Genomic DNA, 26,731 nt, shown 5'->3' with positions numbered 1-26,731 from the left:
TAACCAAACGTGCAGAGAAACAGATGGACTACAGTCAGTAATTGTAGAACTACAAAGTGCTTCTATATGGTAAGTGGAGCTGATAAAATGGACAGTGAGTGTAGAAACAAGGTGGTTTTAATATTATGGCTGATCGGTGTATACTAGCTCAGCATGCAGGATGCAGTACAGCATGTCGTTTTTATCAGCGATTCTATCAATGGCCCAATCACAAACCTCTGCGCTGCCGCAGCGCAGACAAATGTTACCAGCTTCTGATTGCTTGAAAGTGGCTTAGCCTCTTTTGTGATTGGTTGCAGATCGCTTCATTTTTCTTAAAACACGCCTTCTTTCTGGTCAAAGCTCAAACATGGACACGGCTGGAGAAGTAAGTCTGCTCTATTGGTTTTAATTTCATTTAAATTTGCAGTATAATAATACATTTTAGGTTTAATATATTATAGTACATATATTATTCAACATATATGCATATATTTATTGATATAAAGTTTAATGTGCTACATTGTTGCTTTGACTTACATAGCAATCAGAAGTAGCTCTAAGTTCGAGTCATTCAGCACTTAGTCTTGCTGCACATGCATGTACATGGTGTATATGAATTAATCTTTCAACATATTGCGCACTTATTTGTTATATGACATTAAGCACATGTAAAACATGCAAATGTGCAAATTGTATAATTTGCACGAATACATGAATACAACAGTCAAGTTGTCCGCACTTAAATGCGTGGGTTCAAGTTTTAAGGGTATTACGGTAGTACGTTAGCCGTTATGTGAATTAAAGCTCAACACATCAATCATTCCAAATTGATGCAGAACATCTGATGACTGACTGACTACACTTTTGAATCAGATCTGTGGTTGAAATTCTGAGTTTTGGGGGATTTAACATATACTGAAATTATGAACACTTGCACATGGGCTGTATCTGTGAAAAAAATCTTATAGGTCCATCATTCCAACTTTTTTTACTTAAGGTTATCAAGACAAGTGTCCATACCAAGTACCAAGCATATGCGTCCATGAACTACCGTAATACCCCTACAATTGTACAAGACCTCATTCATTCTTTCAGGGAAATTAACCTGTTGGAGCAGTACAAGAGAAGAGCTGCCAGTTACATGACAACGTGCACACATAGTGTGTAGTTATTTACACATTATATATATATGACCTTCATCAGTGGTCACCGAACCCTGTATATATATATATATATATATATATATATATATATATATACCAGTGAGTGGACACGGTATTTAAAAACTCCAGCAGCGCTGCTGTGTCTGATCCACTCATACCAGCACAACACACACTAACACATCACCACCATGTCAGTGTCACTGCAGTGCTGAGAATGATCCACCACCTAAATAATACCTACTGTGTAGTGGTTTGGTGGGGGTCCTGACCATTGAAGAACAGCATGGAAGGGGGTTAAGAAAGCATGCAGAGAAACAGATGGCCTACAGTCAGTAATTGTAGAACTACAAAGTGCTCCTATATGGTAAATGGAGCTGATAAAATGGACAGTGAGTGTAGAACCAAGAAGGTGGTTTTAATGTTATATATATATATATATATCTGTTATATAATGTATTATAATGTGTGTATTTATGTGTATGTATATATATATATCTGTCTGTGTTGTATATATTGAGCCCTCATGATTTAGGTGCAGATATATTGACTGTAGTCTTTGAATGCAGGTGATCAAGTGCAAGGCTGCAGTAGCCTGGGAGGCTGGTAAGCCGTTATCACTGGAAGAAGTGGAGGTGGCACCACCAAAAGCCCAAGAAGTTCGAGTTAAGGTAATGGTTTGCACTACCAATGTTGGTTAGCCCACTTAAACAGTAAAAGTAATGATTTAGATACCATTTCCTTTTCATTCATTCATTTATTTTCACTAACTGATCATCCTGCTGTGTTTTGGTTGGCCCATCAACACCCAGAAGCACTGTGCATATAGCACAAATAAACACTCTACAGAGTGGCAATTTATTGCAGAAAATAAAACTATATTTTCACATTTCACTCATGCACTCATTTGTAGGGACAAAACTTGTTCCACCATCGGTATGACTGTGGGAAAATCCGACCACCTAGAGAAAACTTACATGGAAGTAAAAGCAAAACCTGGCACCCTTATATCCCTGAAGCACAACAGCTGCTCTTTGCGTAACCTTGTTGAGCTCTGAGGTGGGTGAGGAGTAAGGGTGATGAATCAGTTATCCTTTAACTATGAATTAAAAATACAACCCTAAATGAGAAATAATCGACTACATGAGTGGTGCAAGCTGACAAGCTCTCCATTTGCAATCCAAAATGGCATAATGGATATAGCAGGAACTGTCAAATATGCCAGAAAGCTCAGATTGGGAGAAATGTCTCAAAGTCCAAGCAACTTGACAACTTGCTGACAGCTTGTCACAACATTTGTCAATATCAGCCTGTAGACAAAACTACTCAAACAAGCAACTGCCAAACTGTCTATTCATGGCTCTTGATCTGGTGATCCTCCATTCAGATCTTGATTGACATGGCTCTTAGGCATTACACAATTTTCTGTTGTTGTTTTTTGCTAGGGGGGTAGCATGTTTTCTTTCAGCATAACCTTCTATGTAGCCTTTTTTTAAAATGTACCTGATTACAACTTTGAAGACCCCAGTCTAGATCACAAACTTCAGTGGCTTTCCAGAAGCTTTGCTTCTCGGCCTCATCAGAGAACCGGTGTGTTTAAATTAATTATGGAAGCATGGAAGACGTTTACTGTATCCCTCTGCCAAAATTGAATCCTTCTTTTCCTCAATCAAAACATCCCTCTTTTTTCCCTCTTTTTTCCCTCTTTTTTATTTTTTGTTTTTATTCCATGTACTACTATTAGGGATGTCCCGATCCGATCTCAAAGATCGGGATCGGGGCCGATCAAGGCATTTTTTAACTGATCGGAATCGGCTTTACTAAACCCGATCGTAATCCCGATCTTTTGTTTTACATCAGCATGTCCGCTGTGTGGAAATACTTTCAATTAGAAAGTGAAACAAGTCCAGCAGTGAAGTGTAATGTCTGCAATGCGAGCGTTTCACGAGGCGGTAGGAGCAGAGCTGCGTTCATTACTGTAGAATTTTACTGTTTATATGGTGTGTGAGTGAAGGATCACTCCGGTTTACAAAACAATGTAGTGATGCACTCGTTTAATAAAAAAATAAACACACAGTATATTCACATATTGTCAGGAGCATAACACTTTATTAACTTCCTCTGTTACGGTACCGAATAGCGGACAGCTAGAGTCAAGCACGCTATTCCATGCACTATGGAAGCCCCAAAAGGTCAAAACACACTCACTTCGCATAGAAACGTCCATCAAACCATTGTCACAATACAAGCACTTTAAGAACTGGCTTTCCTTCATAACAAAATAGCCTTTCCATTTTATTTTGGTATTCAGGTTTTACTGTAATGCTTTTAAGTAACTTTTTTTCTTATATTCAAGTTAAGCTGCTACACAGATTTCTGTTCATTTTTAGTGTATCACTGCATTAAACAGATTTTTTTTCTTCGAATGTAAAGTTTAAAGTAAAACTGTAATTATCTCACTCATTTTGATTGATTTTGTAAAAATAAAAGAACATTAAGCAATAGCTTGGATGCAGCATTTTTTCCTACAGCACTGCAGAGCTATTTAGTTGTTAAACATATACATTGGATTAATTTGAATAACTGTTATGTACTTGAAGTGTGCACTGTGTGAACAGTATCATCCAGTTCTTATCTAGACAATATCTAGAAAATACAAGTATCGGTTTGAGACTCGGTATCGGATCGGATCAAAATTAATAATCGGTATCGGGAGCAAAAAAACGTGATCGGGACATCCCTAACTACTATCACTGTTTTTGCCACCTAGCTGGTCTTATTCCTAGAACATAGTTATGACCACAATGGTTTTACTTTTCCCTGTTAAATAAGATTTGATTCATTGTGATTGTGTTGGGGTTTAACAGGCACTGGAATAGAATGGCTGCCCTACATACAGAGATGCTAATTTAAGAAAAAAACGAGTGGTCTTCTAATTCTTAAATTGTAAGTAAGTTGTTTATATTGATCCTGATATTATTGTGTTCCAGATCCACGCAACAGGTGTCTGTCACACTGATGCGTACACTCTGAGTGGCAGTGACCCCGAGGGCCTGTTTCCGGTCATCTTGGGCCATGAGGGTGCAGGGACCGTGGAGAGTGTTGGTGAGGGTGTCACCAAGTTCAAACCAGGTACATTTAAAATTACAGCTTTCTTATTATCTGAAGCAGGCTATTTCAAAGCCTGAAGCTATTTGCTGTTTGTTCTTTGCTGTTGCTGACATCTGTTTGCAGCGCTTAGACACTGATCCATACTGCTTCAATGAGTTTCTCTTCTATCTATAGTAGGAACGGTTATCTAGTTTTCTAAAGAACATACTGCTCAGTGCTCTATTGGTAATCGCTACATCGCTTTGTTCCCAACTTGCATAAAGTTGAACTTTGTTCACCTCTGTCTTGTTGCTGACTCAGTCCAGCTTGCTGCTGATATGAACACATGGTAATGATTAAAATTATTCAACTTGAAGATGGTCTCAGGAGAGGTTTGTGTTCCTGCTGAGGTCATTTATTCACTTTTTAAATTGTTGATTCCTTGTTCCCTGTACCAGAGTGAAAAAATTACCGTCCCAATTGTTACCAGGTGACCATGCCAAGGGTAGCATGCACATCTGTAAAGGGACAGTTAATGCTGAGGGATGCATACATTTATTTTCTTAATGTATGCTGCCTTCCAGACAACTTCTTTTTCAAAGATGTGCCTACTTGTTTTAGCAATTCGATGCCAAGCCACATTCTGTACCTATAAAAACATTGTGGCTCTATAGTAAGAGAGTTCAGGGGCTGAACTGGCAATAACTGACAACAGATGACAACAGATAACCTGAACTGTTCAGCATCTGAATTATGTTTAGTAAGACTAGAATGTAATTACACTTTGACACCTACAAAAACTTGGGTACCCAGTTCCTGAATGATAACAGAATGCTAAGGATCATGTAATACCAACTTCTTATTTATTATTATTATTATTATTATTTTTTTAATCAAATTTATACATTATATAGACAAAATATTGGCACACACCTAATGATCATTTAATGTAGGTGTTTTCTGTCTCATTGCCACAGGTATATAAAATTAAGCACCTAGTCTGCCTTTCTACAAACATCTGTGAAACAATGGGTCATTTTAAAATGATCGGTCATTTTAACAGACATGTCAGTCCAGTACCTGCATCCACTTCTTTCACAGCCATGCCTTTCTAACGTTATTGAAAAATGCATGGACGTCCCTGGAAAAGATCTTGAAGGCAGCATATGTTGCTCTAAAATCTCAATGTTTTTTCTCTGCATTATTGCTGCCATCACAGAAATGTAATTTACCTTTGCCAAGGACACCGACACAGCCCTGTACCATGACAGACCCTGGCTTTTGGACTTTGGTCTGGAGCACACAGCGTCCATTTCTTTCCAAAAAAAAAATTTAAAACACTGATTTGTTTGACCACATACACCTTTTCACTGTGTCGTGGTCCATTCTAGATGCCTCCAAACTCGATGGTGCTTGTGGACATGATTAACATAAGGCTTCTTTTTTACACAGTAAAGTTTTAAGTAGCATTTGTAAATGTACTTCAGGGCTTGATAAAGGTTTGCCAAAGTATTCTCTTGCCTATTCTTTTTACTTATTTGTAAACCTTTTTTATTACAAATAAAGAACAGACTTGTACAAAAAAAGATTTAAATAAATACATTAATAAAGGATCAACTGTAATACGTTCAAAACCAAAGTTTTACAAAATTGCAGATACAGGGCAAAATATCCATGAAACCAACACTACAATAAAGATAAATATCAAATCACACACAAGTCTCTACAGTTCTATAGTGCAGTTATAAATAAATAAATGTGCAGGGGGTTGCAATTTCAAGTGTAAAGTAAAAAAAAGGAATAGAGCCTTGCACATTTGTTAAATAGATATGTTTTGCCCATCTTTGTTCTATGTTGATCAGAAACATGAAATATCTAGGGTTTATATTGTCTGCAGTGAAGTAAATGTTAAATTAACTATAAGGAACACTGCATTTATTGATTTTATTAATTAATGTTATTATTAGGGATGTCCCGATCACATTTTTTTGTTCCCGATCATTAATTTTGATCCCGATCCGAGTCTCAAACCGATACTTGTATTTTCTAGATATTGTCTAGATAAGAACTAGATAATACTGTTCACACAGTGCACACTTCAAGTACATTACAGTTATTCAAATTAATCCAATGTATATGTTTAACAACTAAATAGCTCTGCAGTGCTGTAGGAAAAAAATTGCCTGCATCCAAGCTATTGCTTAATGTTCTTTTATTTTTACAAAATAAAAGTAAACAAACTTAGTGCAGCATTGTAGTAGTAAAACTAGAGCACTCAAAATGAGTGAGATAATTACAGTTTCACTTTGAACTCTACATTCAAAGAACATAATTCTGTTTAATGCAGTGATACACTAAAAATGAACAGAAATCTCCACTCAGAAGTGGTGTAGCAGCTTAACTTGAATATATACAAAAATAAGTTACTTAACAGCATTACAGTAAAACCTGAATACCAAAATAAAATGGAAAGGCTCTTTTGTTATGAAGGAAAGCCAGTTCTTAAAGTGCTTGTATTGTGACAATGGTTTGATGGACGTTTCTACGCGACGTGAGTGTGTTTTGACCCTTTGGGGCTTCCATAGTGCATGGAATAGCGTGCTTGGCTAACGCGATGACTATAGCTGTCCGCTATTCGGTACCGTAACAGAAGAAGTTAATAAAGTGTTATGCTCCCGACAATTTGTGAATATACCGTGTATTTATTTCTTTATTAAGCAAGTGCATCACTACGACGCTCGGTTACATAACTAAGCCAGTCAGAGAGCTTGATACTGAGATGTCGTTCAGTCTTGTAACAAGTAAACTTGTAAAAGCTGTATGTTATGGTCCTGAAGTTTTCATACTCGGATTAAAAGTTATTGTTTTGTAAACCGGAGTGATCCTTGACTCGCACACCATATAAATAGTAAAATTCTACAGTAATGAACGCAGCTCTGCTCCTACCGCCTCGTGAAACGCTCGCATTGCAGACATTACACTTCACTGTTGGACTTGTTTCACTTTCCAATTTAAAGTATTTTCACACGGCGGACATGCTGACGTAAAACAAAGGCTCGGGATTAGGATCGGCCTTAGTAAAGCTGATACTGATCAGTTAAAAAATGCCTTGATCGGCCCCGATTCCGAACTTTGAGATCGGATCGGGACATCCCTAGTTATTATTATTATTATTTTGTTTTTTGCATGTTCCTTGCTGTCCCAACGTTTTTGATTTGGGGTTTAAAATTCCATAAAAAATCTTTGGTAGGTTTGAAGGAAAGCAGTTGCAGCATGAAAGTCAAATGCGAATGAGCTGTGAGAGGTGTTAGCAGCTTGTTAGCCCTTACAGAAATTGCTTATTAGTGATTATCAAGGCGAGTGTATCTTTCAGGTACTGAAACTGAGGGTTGAATAATACTGCACATTGACATTTGTCAATTTGTAAACTTACATTATCTTTTTGTTAAATGTTATACCATTATATGCTTTTAAGGTGAGTTGTGTGGTGTAAATGTTCAATTGTAACTGTTAAATAATTTTTGTTCTTTTTCTCCCTCTGTTCTTTTTAAAGGTGACACAGTCATCCCTTTGTACATTCCACAATGTGGAGAATGCAAATTCTGCAAAAACCCCAAGACCAACCTTTGTCAGAAAATCAGGTAATCATGTAAACCCTTATTTTCATTTTTATATATATTTTTTATTTTGAAAGGATCTGCCATACCTCCACCGCTGAGCTTTTAAGTTCGAGTCCTTGGCAATGCTATCAACCTAGTCAGACATCCAACAGGCACAGTTGGCTGTGTCTGAGGAAGATTTATGCGGTTTCATTGCTGTTATGTAACAGTGTACATTCTGCTGTCCGGTTATAACCTGCTCTAGGTGGGGAATAATTTGTACAGTGTTTAGCATTACTTACAAGACAAAATGCAAGTGCTTAGTTTGCTTTGTCTGTTATGGTTGTGTACAGTTGTTATTCAGCGTGTTGCACCAATATCTGTGACTGTCAAATTATATGACTTCAGTGGCCACTTTTTATTTATGTGCATGATCATTTTATGCATATGTGGCTACACACATCAGATTATGTGGCTGCACTGTTTCATAGTTTGTTGTATTTTGTGAAGGACCATGTTGTAAGTAATGCATTTGTTTCCTTCGTGGGCCACTGATGATTAATTACTGCTGTTTTTGCTGTGTTTTTTTAAGTGGTGGAAAGGTAATAATAATAATACATTTTATTTGTTGGCGCCTTTCATGACACTCAAGGTCATCTTACATCAACTAAAACAAGAATTAAAACATACAATAAGTTATTACAACTACAACAAACAAATTATCACAACACACAAGCATAAAACAAAAAGTACAAGATATGTTAAAGTGAATAAGCCAGTTTAAAAAGATGAGTTTTAAGAGCCGTTTTGAATTCTGCGATGGATTGCAATGTTCGAATATGGGTGGGGAGTGTGTTCCAGAGTGTAGGTGCAACATAGGAGAAAGCCCTGGTACCCATTGTACTAAGGTTAATGGCTGGTTCTGCCAAAAAACCTGCTGAGGAAGATCGCAACGAGCGGGAAGGAGTGTAAAAGTGTAGAAGGTCTGTGAGAAATTATGTAAGTATATTATAATAAGTGCCTTGAATGTCAGTAATAACATTTTAAAATTGATCCGTTGTGATACTGGGAGCCAATGCAGTTGGATCAGCAGTGGTGTGACACGCTCAGTGGACTTGGTGCATGTAATTATCCGTGCTGCTGAGTTCTGGATATGTTGAAGTCTTTGAATAAGTTGTTTGGGAACGCCAGCCAGGATTGCATTGCAGTAGTCAATCCGTGATGTGACTAATGCATTGACTAAGACTTCCGTGGTGTGCTGTGAAAAGACGGGCCTCAGTCTGGAGATATTTTGCAGGTGGAAAAAAGCAATCCGGGAGACATTATTTATGTGAGTTGAAAAAGAAAGGGTACTATCCAAGATAACACCAAGGCTCTTAACATGGGTGGATGCAGGTATGATATCCTCAGCAACGGAAAAGAAACTAATATTATTTTTCGAAAGTGCGGCCTTAGATTCAATAAGAAGGAAAGGTGGGTAAACAATGTTAGTATGGTGATGCTAGGACGCCCCTGCCGATTGGCCGCTTGTAGGGCTGGACGATATGGCTAAAATTTATATCACGATATAACTCCTAATTTCGGTCGATACGATATAATTCCGATATCGATATGAATAATACAAATGTCAGAAAAACTGCCACCAAAATTGGATGGTGGTACCTGCAAACCTCTTTTCTGGTTTCTGGCAAGAAATACAAGTGGAATACACCACTGAATTAGTCCTTCCTCTCTTATCAGCTATTTCATCTGCTTCTTTTTCAACTGTGGACAGTGGCGGAGCCAGACAGTTTTCATACGGGTGGCCAGACTGAGACCACTGCTCATACAGGGGTGGCACAGAAACTGTCTGATACCTTTTTTTTTATGTGGCAAGTTGCTGTGGATCTAGTAGTGTTTTGGTCACTCACTCATTTACCTATACAGGCAGTGAGTGTCATGTAGAATTACATCAAGCCTTGCATAATAAGCTTTTTATTTTTTCTCATTTTCCCTGACAAGTAAAAAACTAAAATATAGCCTATAACCTTAACATTATGAGGAAGAATTTCAAAGATATTCCTTTGCAATACTTTATCATTTGACTGCAAACTTGTGTGTACTGATGAGACTCATCTGAACCCCAGAACATGCTAGTGCGAATGCATGGAAAACAAATTTTAATTTTCTTTCAACAGTATAATACAGACTGACCAACACTATTAAGCCAAATCAGCATTGAAAATTGACTTTACTTTTAATAGCCTTCCACAATGCTGGAGCTTCTTAAAACTGAATATTTTCTTTTAAATGGAAGTGGAAAAAAAAAAAAAAAAAGCCCAATTTAGAGGAAAACCGCCCAATCTGGCAACACTCAGGGCTCTAGACTAACTTTTTGCACTGGTGTGCCTAACTTTTTATCTTAGGTGCCCCAGCATTTAACATTTAGCATCGCATTTAACACCTGTTTTACAGGTTCACTTTTTTTAATACTGACTTTGATTGATATTGATTAACTAACAATCTGGTCAACATAAAGTTCTTTATTTGAAGCACAATTCTACACGAAAGGTAACTTACTGAAAAAGTGTTGGTGTTTAAAGTGCTTCACTAAGCTGAAATTTAAACTCAAGATAAATTAAATAAAAAGAAAATCTAAATTAAAAGTGCAAGTGTTTTAAGGGCTTCACACTGAACATCTCATTTAATGATAAGAATATTACATATGGTTAATGCAGTAACGAGACGCATATTATTGACATAGGCTACATCACATGATATTATTACATTTTGAGTCAGTTTGTCGCTGATATTTTTAAAGTGCCTTAAAAAAAGATGAACTGTGATATGACGTGGTAAAAGTAACCCGGACAGAACGAACAACGCTTAACATGAAATATAAACACCACACGTGTAAATCCAGGTAAATACAGATACATGTGGAGCTGTTAGACTGGGTTTGATGGTTATTTCACACAGATGTTTGTTTGTATCATGGAACTTTAATGATGTTTTATCTCTCGAGTCGAGCGCTGAGCAAATCGGTTATTTATGTCGAGAGTCGCGGTGCACTTACGTAAGCATATCGATCGAATTTGTTTAAAAATCATATCACCGTTATTGAAACATTTTCTATCGCGATATACAGTGTATCACAAAAGTGAGTACACCCCTCACATTTCTGCAAATATTTTATTATATCTTTTCATGGGACAACACTATAGACATGAAACTTGGATATAATTTAGAGTAGTCAGTGTACAGCTTGTATAGCAGTGTAGATTTACTGTCTTCTGAAAATAACTCAACACACAGCCATTAATGTCTAAATGGCTGGCAACATAAGTGAGTACACCCTACAGTGAACATGTCCAAATTGTGCCCAAAGTGTCAATATTTTGTGTGACCACCATTATTATCACTGCCTTAACCCTCCTGGGCATGGAATTCACCAGAGCTGCACAGGTTGCTACTGGAATCCTCTTCCACTCCTCCATGATGACATCACGGAGCTGGTGGATGTTAGACACCTTGAACTCCTCCACCTTCCACTTGAGGATGTGCCACAGGTGCTCAATTGGGTTTAGTCCATCACCTTTACCTTCAGCTTCCTCAGCAAGGCAGTTGTCATCTTGGAGGTTGTGTTTGGGGTCGTTATCCTGTTGGAAAACTGCCATGAAGGTTTTCGAAGGGAGGGGATCATGCTCTGTTTCAGAATGTCACAGTACATGTTGGAATTCATGTTTCCCTCAATGAACCGCAGCTCCCCAGGGCCAGCAACACTCATGCAGCCCAAGACCATGATGCTACCACCACCATGCTTGACTGTAGGCAAGATACAGTTGTCTTGGTACTTCTCACCAGGGCGCCGCCACACATGCTGGACACCATCTGAGCCAAACAAGTTTATCTTGGTCTCGTCAGACCACAGGGCATTCCAGTAATCCATGTTCTTGGACTGCTTGTCTTCAGCAAACTGTTTGCTGGCTTTCTTGTGCGTCAGCTTCCTTCTGGGATGACGACCATGCAGACCAAGTTGATGCAGTGTGCGGCGTATGGTCTGAGCACTGACAGGCTGACCTCCCACGTCTTCAACCTCTGCAGCAATGCTGGCAGCACTCATGTGTCTATTTTTTAAAGCCAACCTCTGGATATGACGCCAAACACGTGGACTCAACTTCTTTGGTCGACCCTGGCGAAGCCTGTTCCGAGTGGAACCTGTCCTGGAAAACTGCTGTATGACCTTGGCCACCATGCTGTAGCTCAGTTTCAGGGTGTTAGCAATCTTCTTAAAGCCCAGGCCATCTTTGTGGAGAGCAACAATTCTATTTCTCACATCCTCAGAGAGTTCTTAGCCATGAGGTGCCATGTTGAATATCCAGTGGCCAGTATGAGAGAATTGTACCCAAAACACCAAATTTAACAGCCCTGCTCCCCATTTACACCTGGGATTTTGACACATGACACCAGGGAGGGACAACGACACATTTGGGCACAATTTGGACATGTTCACTGTAGGGTGTACTCACTTATGTTGCCAGCCATTTAGACATTAATGGCTGTGTGTTGAGTTATTTTCAGAAGACAGTAAATCTACACTGCTATACAAGCTGTACACTGACTACTCTAAGTTATATCCAAGTTTCATGTCTATAGTGTTGTCCCATGAAAAGATATAATGAAATATTTGCAGAAATGTGAGGGGTGTACTCACTTTTGTGATACACTGTATATCGATATCGAATTATTGTCCAGCACTAGCCGCTTGCCTTACAGATTTGTTGGTTTCTGACCAACAAGATTATGAAACCAGAATGGCACCAATTTCTTTCTGGCCAAGAACCGGTGACTTTATTGTGTAAAAGCATCAAACAATTCTGGATTTTGGCATCATCTCTGGCACCATGCTGGTGGAAAAGTGCTATGTAAGACCTTGGGCAGGTTAAAAGAAGTGGCTGCCTGATAGTCTCAGCTGTCCTCTGCCAGTGCAGGGGTAGTGCAAGTGGCAAGAGAATTGGCAATTAAATGGGGGAATGGCAACGACTGGACTGGGACAAAAATTGGAAAAACAATATAGTGCCTGCACTCTCTTCTTAATCTTCTTCAACTCTAATTAATGTCTGGAGAGCCTACTTTAATGACCTGCTCAGCATTTGTTCCGCACAGCTGAACAACACTCATTGCGGCAATTCCACTCGCAGAAAATGACCTAGAGATCAACACAGGGCCCATCACTGTTGAAGTAACGCTAAAGGCGTTCAGAGACCTCAAGCTGCGCAGATCGGCAGATGTCGACTCCTCAGTAACACCATAATTGCTAAAGTACTGTAGTAAATGGGTAAACGACACAGTTTTGAGGGCAAAGCTCTGAGGCAGTTCATCACCGGTCTCATTTGTCTGATCCCCAAGAAGGAAGACCTGACCCAAACAGCTGTACAGTTTGGTGATGAGTCTGTAGTTAGTCAAATCCTCTTAAATAGTATACGCAACCCCATCAATGCAATCCAAAGACCGAACCAGGCAGGCTTTAGGAGAGGAAGAAGTTGTGTAGACCAAATCAGCATGATTCACACACTGCTAATGGGAGTGAAAGACAAGCATCTTCTGCTTTACATCACCTTTGTGGCTTTCCAGGAAGCATTTGATTCAATCCATTGGAAGAGGATGTTCCAAATTCTGTCACTTTGGCATCCCATCATGGTCATCATAGATGGAAACTTCATAAAGGAATTTCCAGTGGTATCAGGCATCTTTCAAGGTGACACACTTTCCCTGTTCTTTTTATTTTTTTTATTTTTTATTTTTTTTAAATGATCTATTTTTTTCCCACTTTTTTCCCCAAACTTTTATCCCCATTCTAATTGTGTCCAATTACCCTGATTGTGTCCTCTATACTGATTCGACCCTTTTTGCCGCTGACTGAGGACGCCACTCAACTGACTTACGCCCCCTCCAGCACGCAGTCAGTACAGACTGCATTTTTCACCTGCACGAGCCGAGTTCATACACCGAGAGACACTGCGCACGGAGGGTCACACCCCCCTCAATGCTATTCCTCATCCCTGTGCAGGCGCCGTCGGTCAACCAGCAGGGGCCGCAGTCGTACCAGTTATGAGGACCTATGCTCAGACTCTACCCCTAAGCCCCTGAACAACAGCCAAACGTTGTTCATGCTGCCGCCCAACCCAGTCGGAAAGGCAGAGCTGAGTTTCGATACGGTGCATCTAGAAACCCAACTCTGGTGAGCTAGCGTACTTTACCACTGCGCCACCTGAGCGGCTATTCACTTTCCCTATTCTATTCATTATTGTGAGTGACTATGTCATGAAGAATGCTGTGCATGATGCTGCATTTAAACAGAACACCTACAGCTTCCTAACCAATCATAAGAAGGGTACAGGGACCCGTGAGACAAAGCCAGTAACGTGTACCAACGAACAGCCAAGAAGCAGGTCAAGCCCAGCTGGTCACAACCTCTTAAGTGGGCAAATGAAGTCGGCCTCAAGATTAATTGTAATAAGACCAAGATTATAAAGACCTCTGACGAGGTCACCAAGATCACCCTAGCCTGACATGACATTGCATACATCAGCGACTTTAAATACCTTGGGTAGATGAAGCCTTCATGTGCAGTTGACTTGTTGGTGCAGAGAGGTCAAGTCTGGGCAGCTTTAAAGAGAATGAAACCAATCTGGCACTCAAGGCCAAGATATTTTAATAGTCATGAGTCTCCATTCTCTCGTATGAATCAGAGAGCTGGATTCTGACCAAGGAGCTCGCCCACCAGATTGACATCTTTGCCAGAACAGCCTACACACTGATGCTAAACATCAAGCGATCAGACATGTCTCAAACCAGACAATTTATAAACTGACTGATCAGCAACCAAATCGACAAAAGTCTTAAGAGACCAGACAGAGCTCATCAATAAATATGCCCTGTATACCCCGAAAGAAAATTACGGGAAACGTGGGCATGAATGTCCGCATGTAAACTATGCCCAGTCTGAAAAACAATGGCATACCACCAACTGAGAATGAGATCAGAGACATGGACTAAGAGATATGGGTCAAGACTTCCCCACGTTTTGCAACCAAATGATTATGATGATGATATTACTTTTTTTTATTTTTTTTATGTTGGGGCTGGGCGGCAGTATGAACAACAATTGGCTGCTGTTCAGGGTTAGAGGGTAAAAAAGTCCTCATAGGTCCTCATCTCATAACTGGTGCAACTGCGGCCCCTGCTGGCTGACTGATGGCGCCTGCACAGGGCTAAGGAATAATGCTGATGGGGGTGTGGCCCTCCATACACAGTGCCTGTCAAGTGTATGAACTCGACTTGTGCAGGTGAAAAATGCAGTCTGTACTGACTGTACGTGCCGGAGGGGGCGTATGTCAGTTGAGAGGCGTCCTCAGTCAGCGGTGAGGGGTCAAATTAGTATAGAGGACGCAATCGGTAATTCTACACGACTAGATTAGGGGGAAAAAATTAGGAAAAAAAAAAAAAAAAAAAAACATTTTCACACAGCAGAGTATGAATGGCCTTTATCTCGTTTTGTTCTAATTAACCTTACACACACTATGGGCTTCCATTCCAGCTTGCAGGCTATCTTGTAGAGCTGGATACTGGACTCTATTCACTGTGTATGAATAGTAAACAGCTACTGAACTGAGACAAAATGTTTACAGTGTGGGAGCAACAGTCTGATGTGCTGGTCCAGCAGAACCATGGTAGTGTCTTGGCTGCCTCCCCGGCCTGACCAGTTGCTCACACAATTGGCCGTGTCTGATTGAGGAAAGACCGGATAGGAGGTCACCTAACTGTTGGAGTAGTGTATTCAACACTTTAACCACTTTTCAATTGTTTTTACGGATGTAACGATACATTCTACCCACGATGCGATACGATTCACGATAATGGGATCACGATACGATTTTTTCCCCGATTTTTTTTATTTATTTATTTTTTCCTCGATTTCTTTTTATTTATGTGTTTTTTTTTAAACAAATTGAAATTGAAGACAATTTATGGCAAAGTTTCCTTTTATTATTTCCCTTCAAACAATAAAATACTGTATTTGTGCTTATCTTTTATTTATCTAAATAATGATAATGAATGCCCTTTTATTTCTGAGGTAGGTACAAACTATGCCAAATAAAGCTTATTGTTTAAACTGAAATCCAAAACAAATCCAACATTATATAAATAAATGAATAATACAAATAAAGAAAGTATCCTCACATAAATAAATTTGGCTGGAAAATCCCCGACCTGGCAACTTTGTGAAGTGCCAGTGCACTCAATCAGCAGTCAAGTTTCAGATATTATTGATGCAAATAAAATTTTTTCAGAATTTGCTTGACAGGAAAAATGTTTGCTTTTGTTTATGAAACATTTAAAATATTTTTGCTAATTAGCAATCAAGTTCTCAGGAACAAAATTATTAAACACCATAAACTCTTGTCAGTAAAGTTGGTTTTATATTGTGGAACAACAGCTACACAATTGGCACTTAATTGAACAACAATGATCTCCATTGCTAAAAAAAAGATGCATTCAAAGTTTATACATAAGCATTTGCACAAATCAGAGCAACTGTAAAACGAATTGAAAACAGTATGTTTGGAGAGAGAAATTGCATGTGCAATCCCATGAACACTAGGGATGTAACGATGCACCACAAGACAGTTACTAACCTATTCAAGAATTCCACAATTCAAATCGATTTGACATGTAAAATGAATCGATATTCACTTTAAACAGAGGGCACTGGCGCTATACACCTCGCCTGGTTGACGTCACTGGCACCATACGCCTGGTTGCCAGATTCGGGGTTTTTCGGCCAAATTGGGCTCAATTCAAAATTGTTTTGCATAGTTTGTACCTACCTCAGAAATAAAATGGCGTTCCTTATTTAGATAAATAAAATATATTATTTTCTTTTTTTAAGAGAAATAATAAAAGGAAACTTTGGATTTTTTAAACGGAAATTGGAGACAAATTATGACAAATGGAACGATATACTGGTATGTTCGAGACATACTTACTCTCATCTGCAAATAAACTACATTCAAATGTTTTAACAACACAACCACCTTAAACATAAAGGCAGAATTACTCAAGACTGGTTTCTAAAATGAAAACTGTATCTCTCCTCTACTGCTCCTAATCCCTACCCTGTACCTTATTTGTTTAGTAGCCAACTGCTTGTTTTCGTCTGCCAAGGCAGGTTCACACAGGGATCAGTACTACAGTACATATGGGAAGTCACACATTGATCTCTATTATTATACCAACTCTGTGCAGGCACTTTCAATCATACAGGAGAGGTGCAATTGCAGCAACAATAAGGCCTGCCCTCCATTAGATATGGCCAGTCATGTCTGTGTAGGTGCACGGCCAACCGATAGCAACGCTGAGATTTAAAACTCGAGAGTTTGAGATCTCTGCAGTGGTTGGACAGCATGTTTTATATAGCAGTTGTGCCACATGAGCACCTCAAAGTGAGAGAGATGATTCACATGATGGTCTGCTGCTCTCTGTGGGCAAGGCAGGGGTAGTGCACAGGTGGAGGAAGTTACAATAGGGAATTGGAGATGACCACATTGGGAGAAGAAATTTTACCCTTAACTGACCAGAAACTTTTTGTTCTTTGCTGTTCATCTTTGATCTTGGTGGACAAATGTTTAACTCTGTTCTCAGGGTGACTCAGGGGCAGGGCCGGATGCTTGATAATACATCAAGGTTCACCTGTAAAGGTAAACCAGTCTTCCACTTTATGGGCACCAGCACATTCTCTGAGTACACGGTGGTGGCTGAGATCTCACTTGCTAAGGTGGACGAGCGCGCACCGCTGGATAAAGTGTGTCTGCTGGGCTGTGGCATCTCTACCGGATATGGAGCTGCACTTAACACTGCCAAGGTCTGCTTTCTGTAGAGAAGCCGAGAGAAATAATAGGACTTATCAGACCCCCCCACCCCCGTTTTCTGGTGAACTTATGGTTTTGATAATTAACTTCTATCTAAATAGCACATAATTCAGCTATTTAGAAACAGCAGAATGTGTGTGTGACCTGCCAGATTTTCTTGATTGGGAATTTCCTATTTCACTATTCCACTCTCAGAGAGCTAGAATAATTAAATTAATTTCTAATACAAACTCCTCATACAAAGTTTGTAAAATTATTTGTAATACAAACCCCCAAAAATGTATTCGCAAAGTTGGGACACTTTGTCCAGTTTACTCCTCAAAGACGACTTAAGACGAGTTAGTCTTAAGCTGAGTTCACAAAACTGCTTTTTTTTGTTAGAAATTGCTGTTCCCCATATCTACGAGCCTCGTCTGGATCAGTAAACTCAACTGGCTGATTCAGCAACCCCCTTCCATTTTTCATTCTGCGTTTTCAATTGCGCTTTTAAATGATTAATGACTGAATCGTTTTAGGCTTTAAAAGCAGCTATTTTACCTCTGAGTGGATGTCACACTAGCAATCTTCTCATTAATCTAAATGATCTAAGTTGAATAACTCAGCTTCAGAGTTTACTAGGAACTTCTGACTTTAATACAGTTATTTTGCAGTTACTATGATCTGACTTGTTTAATAATGTATTTTTAAGTACAATGCTCTTATGAGCTAACGACACACATGTCCCATCCGCTCATTACCAAACCGGAAATGACCTCATACTTCAGTGTAAGCTTGGGTGTTATTTGTGACAAACATTGGCTTAACCATAATCGAATGACTTTAAAGTATAATTTACACTGATCAGCCATAATATTAAAACCACCTCCTTGTTTCTATACTCACTGTCCATTTGATCAGCTCCACTTACCATATAGAAGCACTTTGTAGTTCTACAATTACTGACTAGTCCATCTGTTTCTCTACATGCTTTGTTAGCCCCCTCTTATGCTGTTCTTCAATGGTCTGGACTCTCCCTGGATCACTACAGAGTAGGTATTATTTAGGTGGTGGGTCATTCTCAGCACTGCAGTGACACTGACTTGGTGGTGGTGTGTTAGTGTGTGTTGTGCTGGTATGAGTGGATCAGACACAGCAGCGCTGATGGAGTTTTTAAACACCTCACTGTCCCTTCTGGACTGAGAATAGTCCACCAACCAAAAGTATCCAGCCAACAGTGCCCCATGGGCAGTGTCTTGTGACCACTGATGAAGGTCTAGAAGATGACCAACTCGAACAGCAGCAACAGATGAGTGATCGTCTCTGACTTTACATCTACATGGTGAACCAACTAGGTAGGAGTGTATAATAGAGTGGACAGTGAGTGGACACGGTATTTAAAAACTCCAGCATTGTTGCTGTGTCTGATGCACTCATACCAGCACAACACACACTAACACACCACCACCATGTCATTGTCACTGCAGTGCTGAGAATGATTCACCACCTAAATAATACCTGCTCTGTGGTGGTCCTGTGGTGGTCCTGACCACTGACGAACAGGGTGTAAGCAGGCTAAAAAAAGTATGTAGAGAAATAGATGGACTACAGTCAGTAATTGTAGAACTACGAAGTGCTTCTATTACTATTATGCTATATGGTAAGTAGAGCTGATAAAATGGACAGTGAGTGTAGAAACAAGGAGATGGTTTTAATGTTATGGCTGATCAGTGTAAATATTTAAATGTAAATATTCAAAATTATTAAAAGAGTGGGTGTCTGTATCAGGAGTGTTCATGCGCAGTACTTTACGATTAGGTATCTGATCGTAAAGGATAAATGGTATTGGTGCATCTCTAGATTTAAATGTTTACTAAAGCATGTTTTTGGTTTGAGATTTGAATTCAAACCTGACCTCCAGTCTTAGACTTTGAGGAGTTTAACACTGCGACCCTGACCAGGATAAAGCAATTAATAGAAAATTGGGTGTAGAAACCAACAAACCCCCAAAACTAACCTCAAATCTAAATAAATACTGAACATGTGCTAAGAATAAAAAATAAGTACCCATACACTACTCCATGTTCTCCTATTTACAGGTTGAGGCTGGCTCTGTGTGTGCCGTGTTCGGTTTGGGAGCTGTTGGTCTGGCTGCAATTATGGGCTGCAAAGCTGCTGGAGCCTCCAGGATCATTGGCATTGACATCAATCCAGAGAAATTTGATGTTGCTAAGAAGTTTGGCGTCACAGAATGTGTTAACCCCAAGGACCACAGCAAACCCATTCAGGAGGTGCTGGTGGAGATGACTGATGGAGGAGTGGACTACAGCTTTGAGTGCATTGGCAATGTGACCATCATGGTAAGATATAAAGTCTAAAATGCATTTTAATAATAATTAATAAATAGTAGGGATGTCCCGATCGGGGCCGATCAAGGCATTTTTTAACTGATCAGTATCAGCTTTACTAAGGCCGATCCTAATCCCGATCCTTTGTTTTACATCAGCATGTCCTCTGTGTGGAAATACTTTAAATTGGAAAGTGAAACAAGTCCAACAGTGAAGTGTAATGTCTGCAATGCGAGCGTTACACGAGGCGGTAGGAGCAGAGCTGCGTTCATTACTGTAGAATTTTACTATTTATATGGTGTGTGAGTCAAGGATCACTCCGGTTTACAAAACAATAACTTTTAATCCGAGTATAAAAACTTCAGGACCATAACATACAGCTTTTACGTGTTTACGTGTTACAAGACTGAACGACATCTCAGTATCAAGCACTCTGATTGGCTTAGTTATGTAACCGAGCGTCGTAGTGATGCACTTGCTTAATAAAGAAATAAATACACGGTATATTCACAAATTGTCGGGAGCATAACACTTTATTAACTTCTTCTGTTACGGTACCGAATAGCGGACAGCTAGAGTCATCGCGTTAGCCAAGCAGGCTATTCCATGCACTATGGGAGCCTCAAAGGGTCAAAACACACTCACTTCGCGTAGAAACGTCCATCAAACCATTGTCACAATACAACCACAGAACCATTGTTACAGTTACAACACGCATACAAGTACGGTGGCTCATAAGAAACAAACCAGATATCATTTAACCAAACGATCTACAATTACTACCAATTTGATACGGCACCTAAAAAATTAACACTCAGCCGAATACAGCGAGTTCATTATTATATGATGAGAAGAGGAACCGGCTGTCCGCTAACACGGCAGAGATGCTGATTTTTCTCAAAAAGAACCTTCACTTCATTTTGAGTGTTCTAGTGTTACTACTACAATGCTGCACTAAGTTTGTTTACTTTTATTTTGTTAAAATAAAAGAACATTAAGCAATAGCTTGAACGCAGCCAATTTTTTTCCTACAGCACTGCAGAGCTATTCAGTTGTTAAACATATACGTACATTGGATTACTGTGAATAACTGTAATGTACTTGAAGTGTGCACTGTGTGAACAGTATTATCTAGTTCTTATCTAGACAATATCTAGAAAATACAAGTATCGGTTTGAGACTCGGTATCGGATCGGGATCAAAATTAATGATCGGGAACAAAAAAAAGTGATCGGGACATCCCTAATAAATAGTGGAGCTGTTATGACTTTGGTGCGTTTTTCAGCGTGCTGCTCTGGAGGCATGTCATAAGGGCTGGGGCACCAGTGTGATCATCGGTGTGGCTGGAGCGGGTCAGGAAATCTCCACTCGTCCATTCCAGCTCGTCACGGGACGCACATGGAAGGGCACTGCATTTGGAGGTATGATTTTAGGCGGTCAAAGAAGATTATTTATTTGTTATCCCTCACTGTTGCCTCACAGGAAGAAGGTCCTGGGTTTAATTCCCAGGTGGAGCAGTCCAGGTCCTTTCTGTGTGGAGTTTGCATGTTCTCCCCGTGTCTGTGTGGGTTTCCTCTGGGAGCTCCGTTCTCTTCACACGGTTCAAAGACGTTAAAATTTGCGTTTTTTTTTAATTGACTGATCGATAGGTTAGAGGTGCTGGATGAATGAACAAATAATGAATTAATATTTTATATTCATTATTTAAATTAATACATTTTCCATTAATTTTCAGTAACCACTTTATCCTTGTCAGGCTTGTGGTGGACTCGGTTTCACCAAGAAATACTGGGTGCAAGGCAGGAATACCCTGGACATGGCGCCAGTCTGACACAGGGCTTTGACCACCTCCCCAGACATAGCCAATCATGTCTGTGTAGAAGACCGGCCGATAGCACCTCTGAGATTCTTAGCAGTGGTGGTGGGCCAGCATAATAGACTGCTGTGCCACCCAATGACCCATTTCTGTTTTTTTTTTTTATATGTATATATATATATATATATTTATTCTTTTTCTCCCTGATTTAGCATAGCATCCTGGGGATCCCGATTCCATTAGAGGAGGTTATACACCCATCAGGCATAACATGACCACCTTCCTAATTTTGGGTTGGTCCCCCTTTTCCGGCCCATACGCAACAAACTGTGATGCACTGTGTATTCTGACACCTTTCTATCAGAACCAGCATTAACTTCTTCAGCAATTTGAGCTACAGTAGCTCGTCTGTTGGATCGGACCACACAGTCCATCCTTCGCTCCCCTTGTGCATCAATGAGCCTTGGCCGCCCATGACCCTGTCGCCGGTTTACTACTGTTTCTTCCTTGGACCACTTTTGATAGATACTGACCACTGCAGACCAGGAACATCCCACAAGAGCTGCAGTTTTGGAGGTTCTCTGACCCAGTGGTCTAGCTATCACAATTTGGCCCTTGTCAAACTTGCTTACGCTTGATCATTTTCCCACTAACAGGTGTCGTGATGAAGAGATAATCAGTGTTATTCACTTCACCAGTAAGTGGTCATAATGTTATGCCTAGTTGGTGTATACAGTGTATCACAAAAGTGAGTACACCCCTCACATTTCTGCAAATATTTCATTATATCTTTTCATGGGACAACACTATAGACATGAAACTTGGATGTAACTTAGAGTAGTCAGTGTACAGCTTGTATAGCAGTGTAGATTTACTGTCTTCTGAAAATAACTCAACACACAGCCATTAATGTCTAAATAGCTGGCAACATAAGTGAGTACACCCCACAGTGAACATGTCCAAATTGTGCCCAAATGTGTCGTTGTCCCTCCCTGGTGTCATGTGTCAAGGTCCCAGGTGTAAATGGGGAGCAGGGCTGTTAAATTTGGTGTTTTGGGTACAATTCTCTCATACTGGCCACTGGATATTCAACATGGCACCTCATGGCAAAGAACTCTCTGAGGATGTGAGAAATAGAATTGTTGCTCTCCACAAAGATGGCCTAGGCTATAAGAAGATTGCTAACACCCTGAAACTGAGCTACAGCATGGTGGCCAAGGTCATACAGCGGTTTTCCAGGACAGGTTCCACTCGGAACAGGCTTCGCCAGGGTCGACCAAAGAAGTTGAGTCCACGTGTTCGGTGTCATATCCAGAGGTTGGCTTTAAAAAATAGACACATGAGTGCTGCCAGCATTGCTGCAGAGGTTGAAGACGTGGGAGGTCAGCCTGTCAGTGCTCAGACCATACGCCGCACACTGCATCAACTCGGTCTGCATGGTCGTCATCCCAGAAGGAAGCTGAGGCACAAGAAAGCCCGCAAACAGTTTGCTGAAGACAAGCAGTCCAAGAACATGGATTACTGGAATGCCCTGTGGTCTGATGAGACCAAGATAAACTTGTTTGGATCAGATGGTGTCCAGCATGTGTGGCGGCGCCCTGGTGAGAAGTACCAAGACAACTGTATCTTGCCTACAGTCAAGCATGGTGGTGGTAGCATCATGGTCTTGGGCTGCATGAGTGTTGCTGGCACTGGGGAGCTGCAGTTCATTGAGGGAAACATGAATTCCAACATGTACTGTGACATTCTGAAACAGAGCATGATCCCCTCCCTTCGAAAACTGGGCCTCATGGCAGTTTTCCAACAGGATAACGACCCCAAACACAACCTCCAAGATGACAACTGCTTTGCTGAGGAAGCTGAAGGTAAAGGTGATGGACTAAACCCAATTGAGCACCTGTGGCGCATCCTCAAGTGGAAGGTGGAGGAGTTCAAGGTGTCTAACATCCACCAGCTCCGTGATGTCATCATGGAGGAGTGGAAGAGGATTCCAGTAGCAACCTGTGCAGCTCTGGTGAATTCCATGCCCAGGAGGGTTAAGGCAGTGCTGGATAATAATGGTGGTCACACAAAATATTGACACTTTGGGCACAATTTGGACATGTTCACTGTGGGGTGTACTCACATATGTTGCCAGCCATTTAGACATTAATGGCTGTGTGTTGAGTTATTTTCAGAAGACAGTAAATCTACACTGCTATACAAGTTGTACACTGACTACTCTAAGTTATATCCAAGTTTCATGTCTATAGTGTTGTCCCACGAAAAGATATAATGAAATATTTGCAGAAATGTGAGGTGTACTCACTTTTGTGATACACTGTATTTGCCTTCTTCACTCTCCCTCTGACAGGTGCTCAGTCATTCAACCCTTTTTTTTTTCGTACACGAGACTCATCCACTTTTGCACAGGCGCCTCTGTCTGCTAACCAGGGTCCTTGCACAGTGTTTAAAGACCACACCCACTTAGTCCAGTCTTTTCTCACCCAGAAGACTTTGTGGCCAATTTTTGTCTGCTGCAGGCACTGCCAACTTTGCCCACTAGATGGCGCCAAGCCGACCAGTAGCAGAGCCAAGATTCGAACCAAAGTGTTCAGAAGCTCAGCACTGGTGTGCTAGAGGAATAGTTGACTTTTAAATTACTCAACATGCTACACCAAACTAATGCTATAGTTTTTTTTGTATGTTGGTTTTTCTAATATTTTTAATTAAACAAACCATTCTCAAAAGCCCAATTTTGGTGTTTGAGAATTCATTCATTATTTATAGCTGTTAAATAACGTGGGGAAAATAAATTGCAATATTATTTTAGATTATATAGATATTAAGCATTACCTGAATGTATTTTTCCTAAATAATTTACCATATGCTGTAATATCCAAATTGCTGCTCATAGTAACATTGCTAACTTCCTAAACAACTAGTGTGCACCATGTGAATACCCATCACATTGTGATGAGTGTTAATAGTTTTGAAAGTTCTAGAATAAAAGAATCTTCACTGTGCTTCACTTGCAGGATGGAAGAGTGTTGAGAGTGTTCCTAAACTGGTGGAGGAATACATGAACAAAAAGCTGATGGTGGATGAGTTTGTAACTCACTCGATGCCATTCTCTCAGATCAATGAAGCTTTTGACCTCATGCATGCTGGGAAAAGGTTTGAATATTATAAACCACATTTCCAGGAAAGTTGGGGCTATAAAACAAGAAGCTGTGGTTTGTTAATTCTCTTGAACCTTTATGTAACTGACAGAAGTCTGTGCTCGTCATTGTCTGATTTGTTTTCTTCATGGTATGGCATGCATTTTTTTTTACTTGTAGTTTGTGCAGAATAAGGCTTGACATTGTCCTGGATAAGACACAGCAGTGCTCACTGAGTTTGTAACACCTCACTGTCCCTGTGGGACTGAGAATAGTCCACCAACCAAAAATAAATCCAGCCAACAGTGCCCTGTGGGCAGCGTCCTGTGACCACTGATGAAAGTCTAGAAGATGACCAACTCGAACAGCAGCAATAGATGAGCGATCGTCTCTGACTTTACATCTACAAGGAGGACCAACTAGGTAGGAGTGTCTAATAGAGTGGACAGTGAGTGGACACGGTATTTAAAAACTCCAGCAGCACTGCTGTGTCTGATCCACATATGATAAGTGGAGCTGATAAAATGGACAGTGTGTGTAGAACCAAGGAAGTGGTTTTAATGTTACATATATATATATATATATATACATACAGTATATATACAGTATTTATACTGTATATATACAGTATATATATATATATATATTTATATATATAATTTTTTTTGCTCCTGTCCCAACTTTTTGGTGTACTTTTATTATGTATTTATTTATTTATAATATTTATTTTGGTGTACTTAAAAATTGCACAATAAAAAACATCAAAGTCATTTCTTAAAAGTTAAAGAAAATTAACAACTCACAGATTACAAACTGTCCCAAGTTTTCCTGGGGTTTGGAATTTATGTCTGAAATGCATACTCTTATTTTGTGATGTGTATTGTTACTAATGGATTTCTCTGTTCCCTACAGCATCCGAGCTGTCCTGACCTTTTAAAGACGAGTTTGGAAAAATCTGTGATTATTAATTAACATCTAATGGAACAATCATATTGCTTGGTAGTAATTTTGAGCACTTAATTTTTCTCACTAAAATTTTGTTTTCTGTTCTTAATGTAAGAAATGACTATTAAAAAAGTCAAAATTTCCAGAAGCATTTACTTTATTTGAATTAATGCCCATTACAATCTGCTGTTTATGAGCAACGTGTTGAAGTTAATCACTTTCTGAACAACTGTATGTTAATTAACATGATTGCTTTGATTCCTTTTTATTTAATGCAGACAGCACTGCCTTAAAAACCAACATGCTTCTGTAATCGGTATAATGAAATGGGCTCAGGAATACTTGTGTATTAGTCAACTGTCACTACAAATGCAAGTTAATATTGTAAAAAAATTAGGGACTCAAAATAAATTGCCTACTGTGCAGGTCAAGACCGTAAATCACTGAAGGTGTCTGACTGTCAAGTCAAGTAAACTTTATTTATATTGTGCTTTTTACAATAGACATTGTCTCAAAGCAACTTTACAAAATCCAGGACCAACAGATACAAAAACCCCTGTTGAGCAAGCCGAGGGCGACTGTGGCAAAAAAAACGCTCCCTGAAATTTACAGGAAGAAACCTTGAGAGGAACCAGACTCAGCAGCGCCCATCCTTCTTGGGTGGTCTGGAGGATACTTTAAATAAATAGGATTTACACAAATCATACAAACAGAATTAAATGAACTAAAAGTTATAACTGGCAATAAATAAAGAAATAAATAAT

The 26,731-nt window shown here is 39.7% G+C and overlaps 1 protein-coding gene across 1 annotated transcript; it reads left to right on the top strand.

The window, feature by feature from the left end:
• The first annotated feature begins 331 nt into the window (after nucleotides 1-331).
• On the top strand, nucleotides 332-26,115 carry adh5 (alcohol dehydrogenase 5). Its single transcript, XM_063000514.1, has 9 exons — nucleotides 332-367; nucleotides 1,712-1,813; nucleotides 4,133-4,274; nucleotides 7,786-7,873; nucleotides 17,516-17,735; nucleotides 19,818-20,078; nucleotides 21,352-21,487; nucleotides 24,900-25,038; nucleotides 25,935-26,115. The coding sequence occupies exons 1-9, from the start codon at nucleotides 350-352 to the stop codon at nucleotides 25,957-25,959; spliced, it is 1,131 nt and encodes a 376-aa protein (XP_062856584.1). The 5' UTR covers nucleotides 332-349; the 3' UTR covers nucleotides 25,960-26,115.
• The last annotated feature ends 616 nt before the right edge of the window (nucleotides 26,116-26,731 follow it).

This window comes from Trichomycterus rosablanca, chromosome 8 (genome assembly GCF_030014385.1).
Source record: "Trichomycterus rosablanca isolate fTriRos1 chromosome 8, fTriRos1.hap1, whole genome shotgun sequence".
Lineage (NCBI taxonomy): Eukaryota > Metazoa > Chordata > Actinopteri > Siluriformes > Trichomycteridae > Trichomycterus > Trichomycterus rosablanca.
Note: the sequence above shows the minus strand (reverse complement) of the source record. Positions and strands in the feature narration are given on the sequence as shown.

Bases quoted from the DNA above. Each gene is read 5' to 3' on its own strand.
- adh5 (XM_063000514.1), top strand. The intron at 4,275-7,785 runs GTACATTTAAAA...TTCTTTTTAAAG, and splicing joins TGTCACCAAGTTCAAACCAG to GTGACACAGTCATCCCTTTG. The intron at 7,874-17,515 runs GTAATCATGTAA...CTCTGTTCTCAG, and splicing joins AACCTTTGTCAGAAAATCAG to GGTGACTCAGGGGCAGGGCC.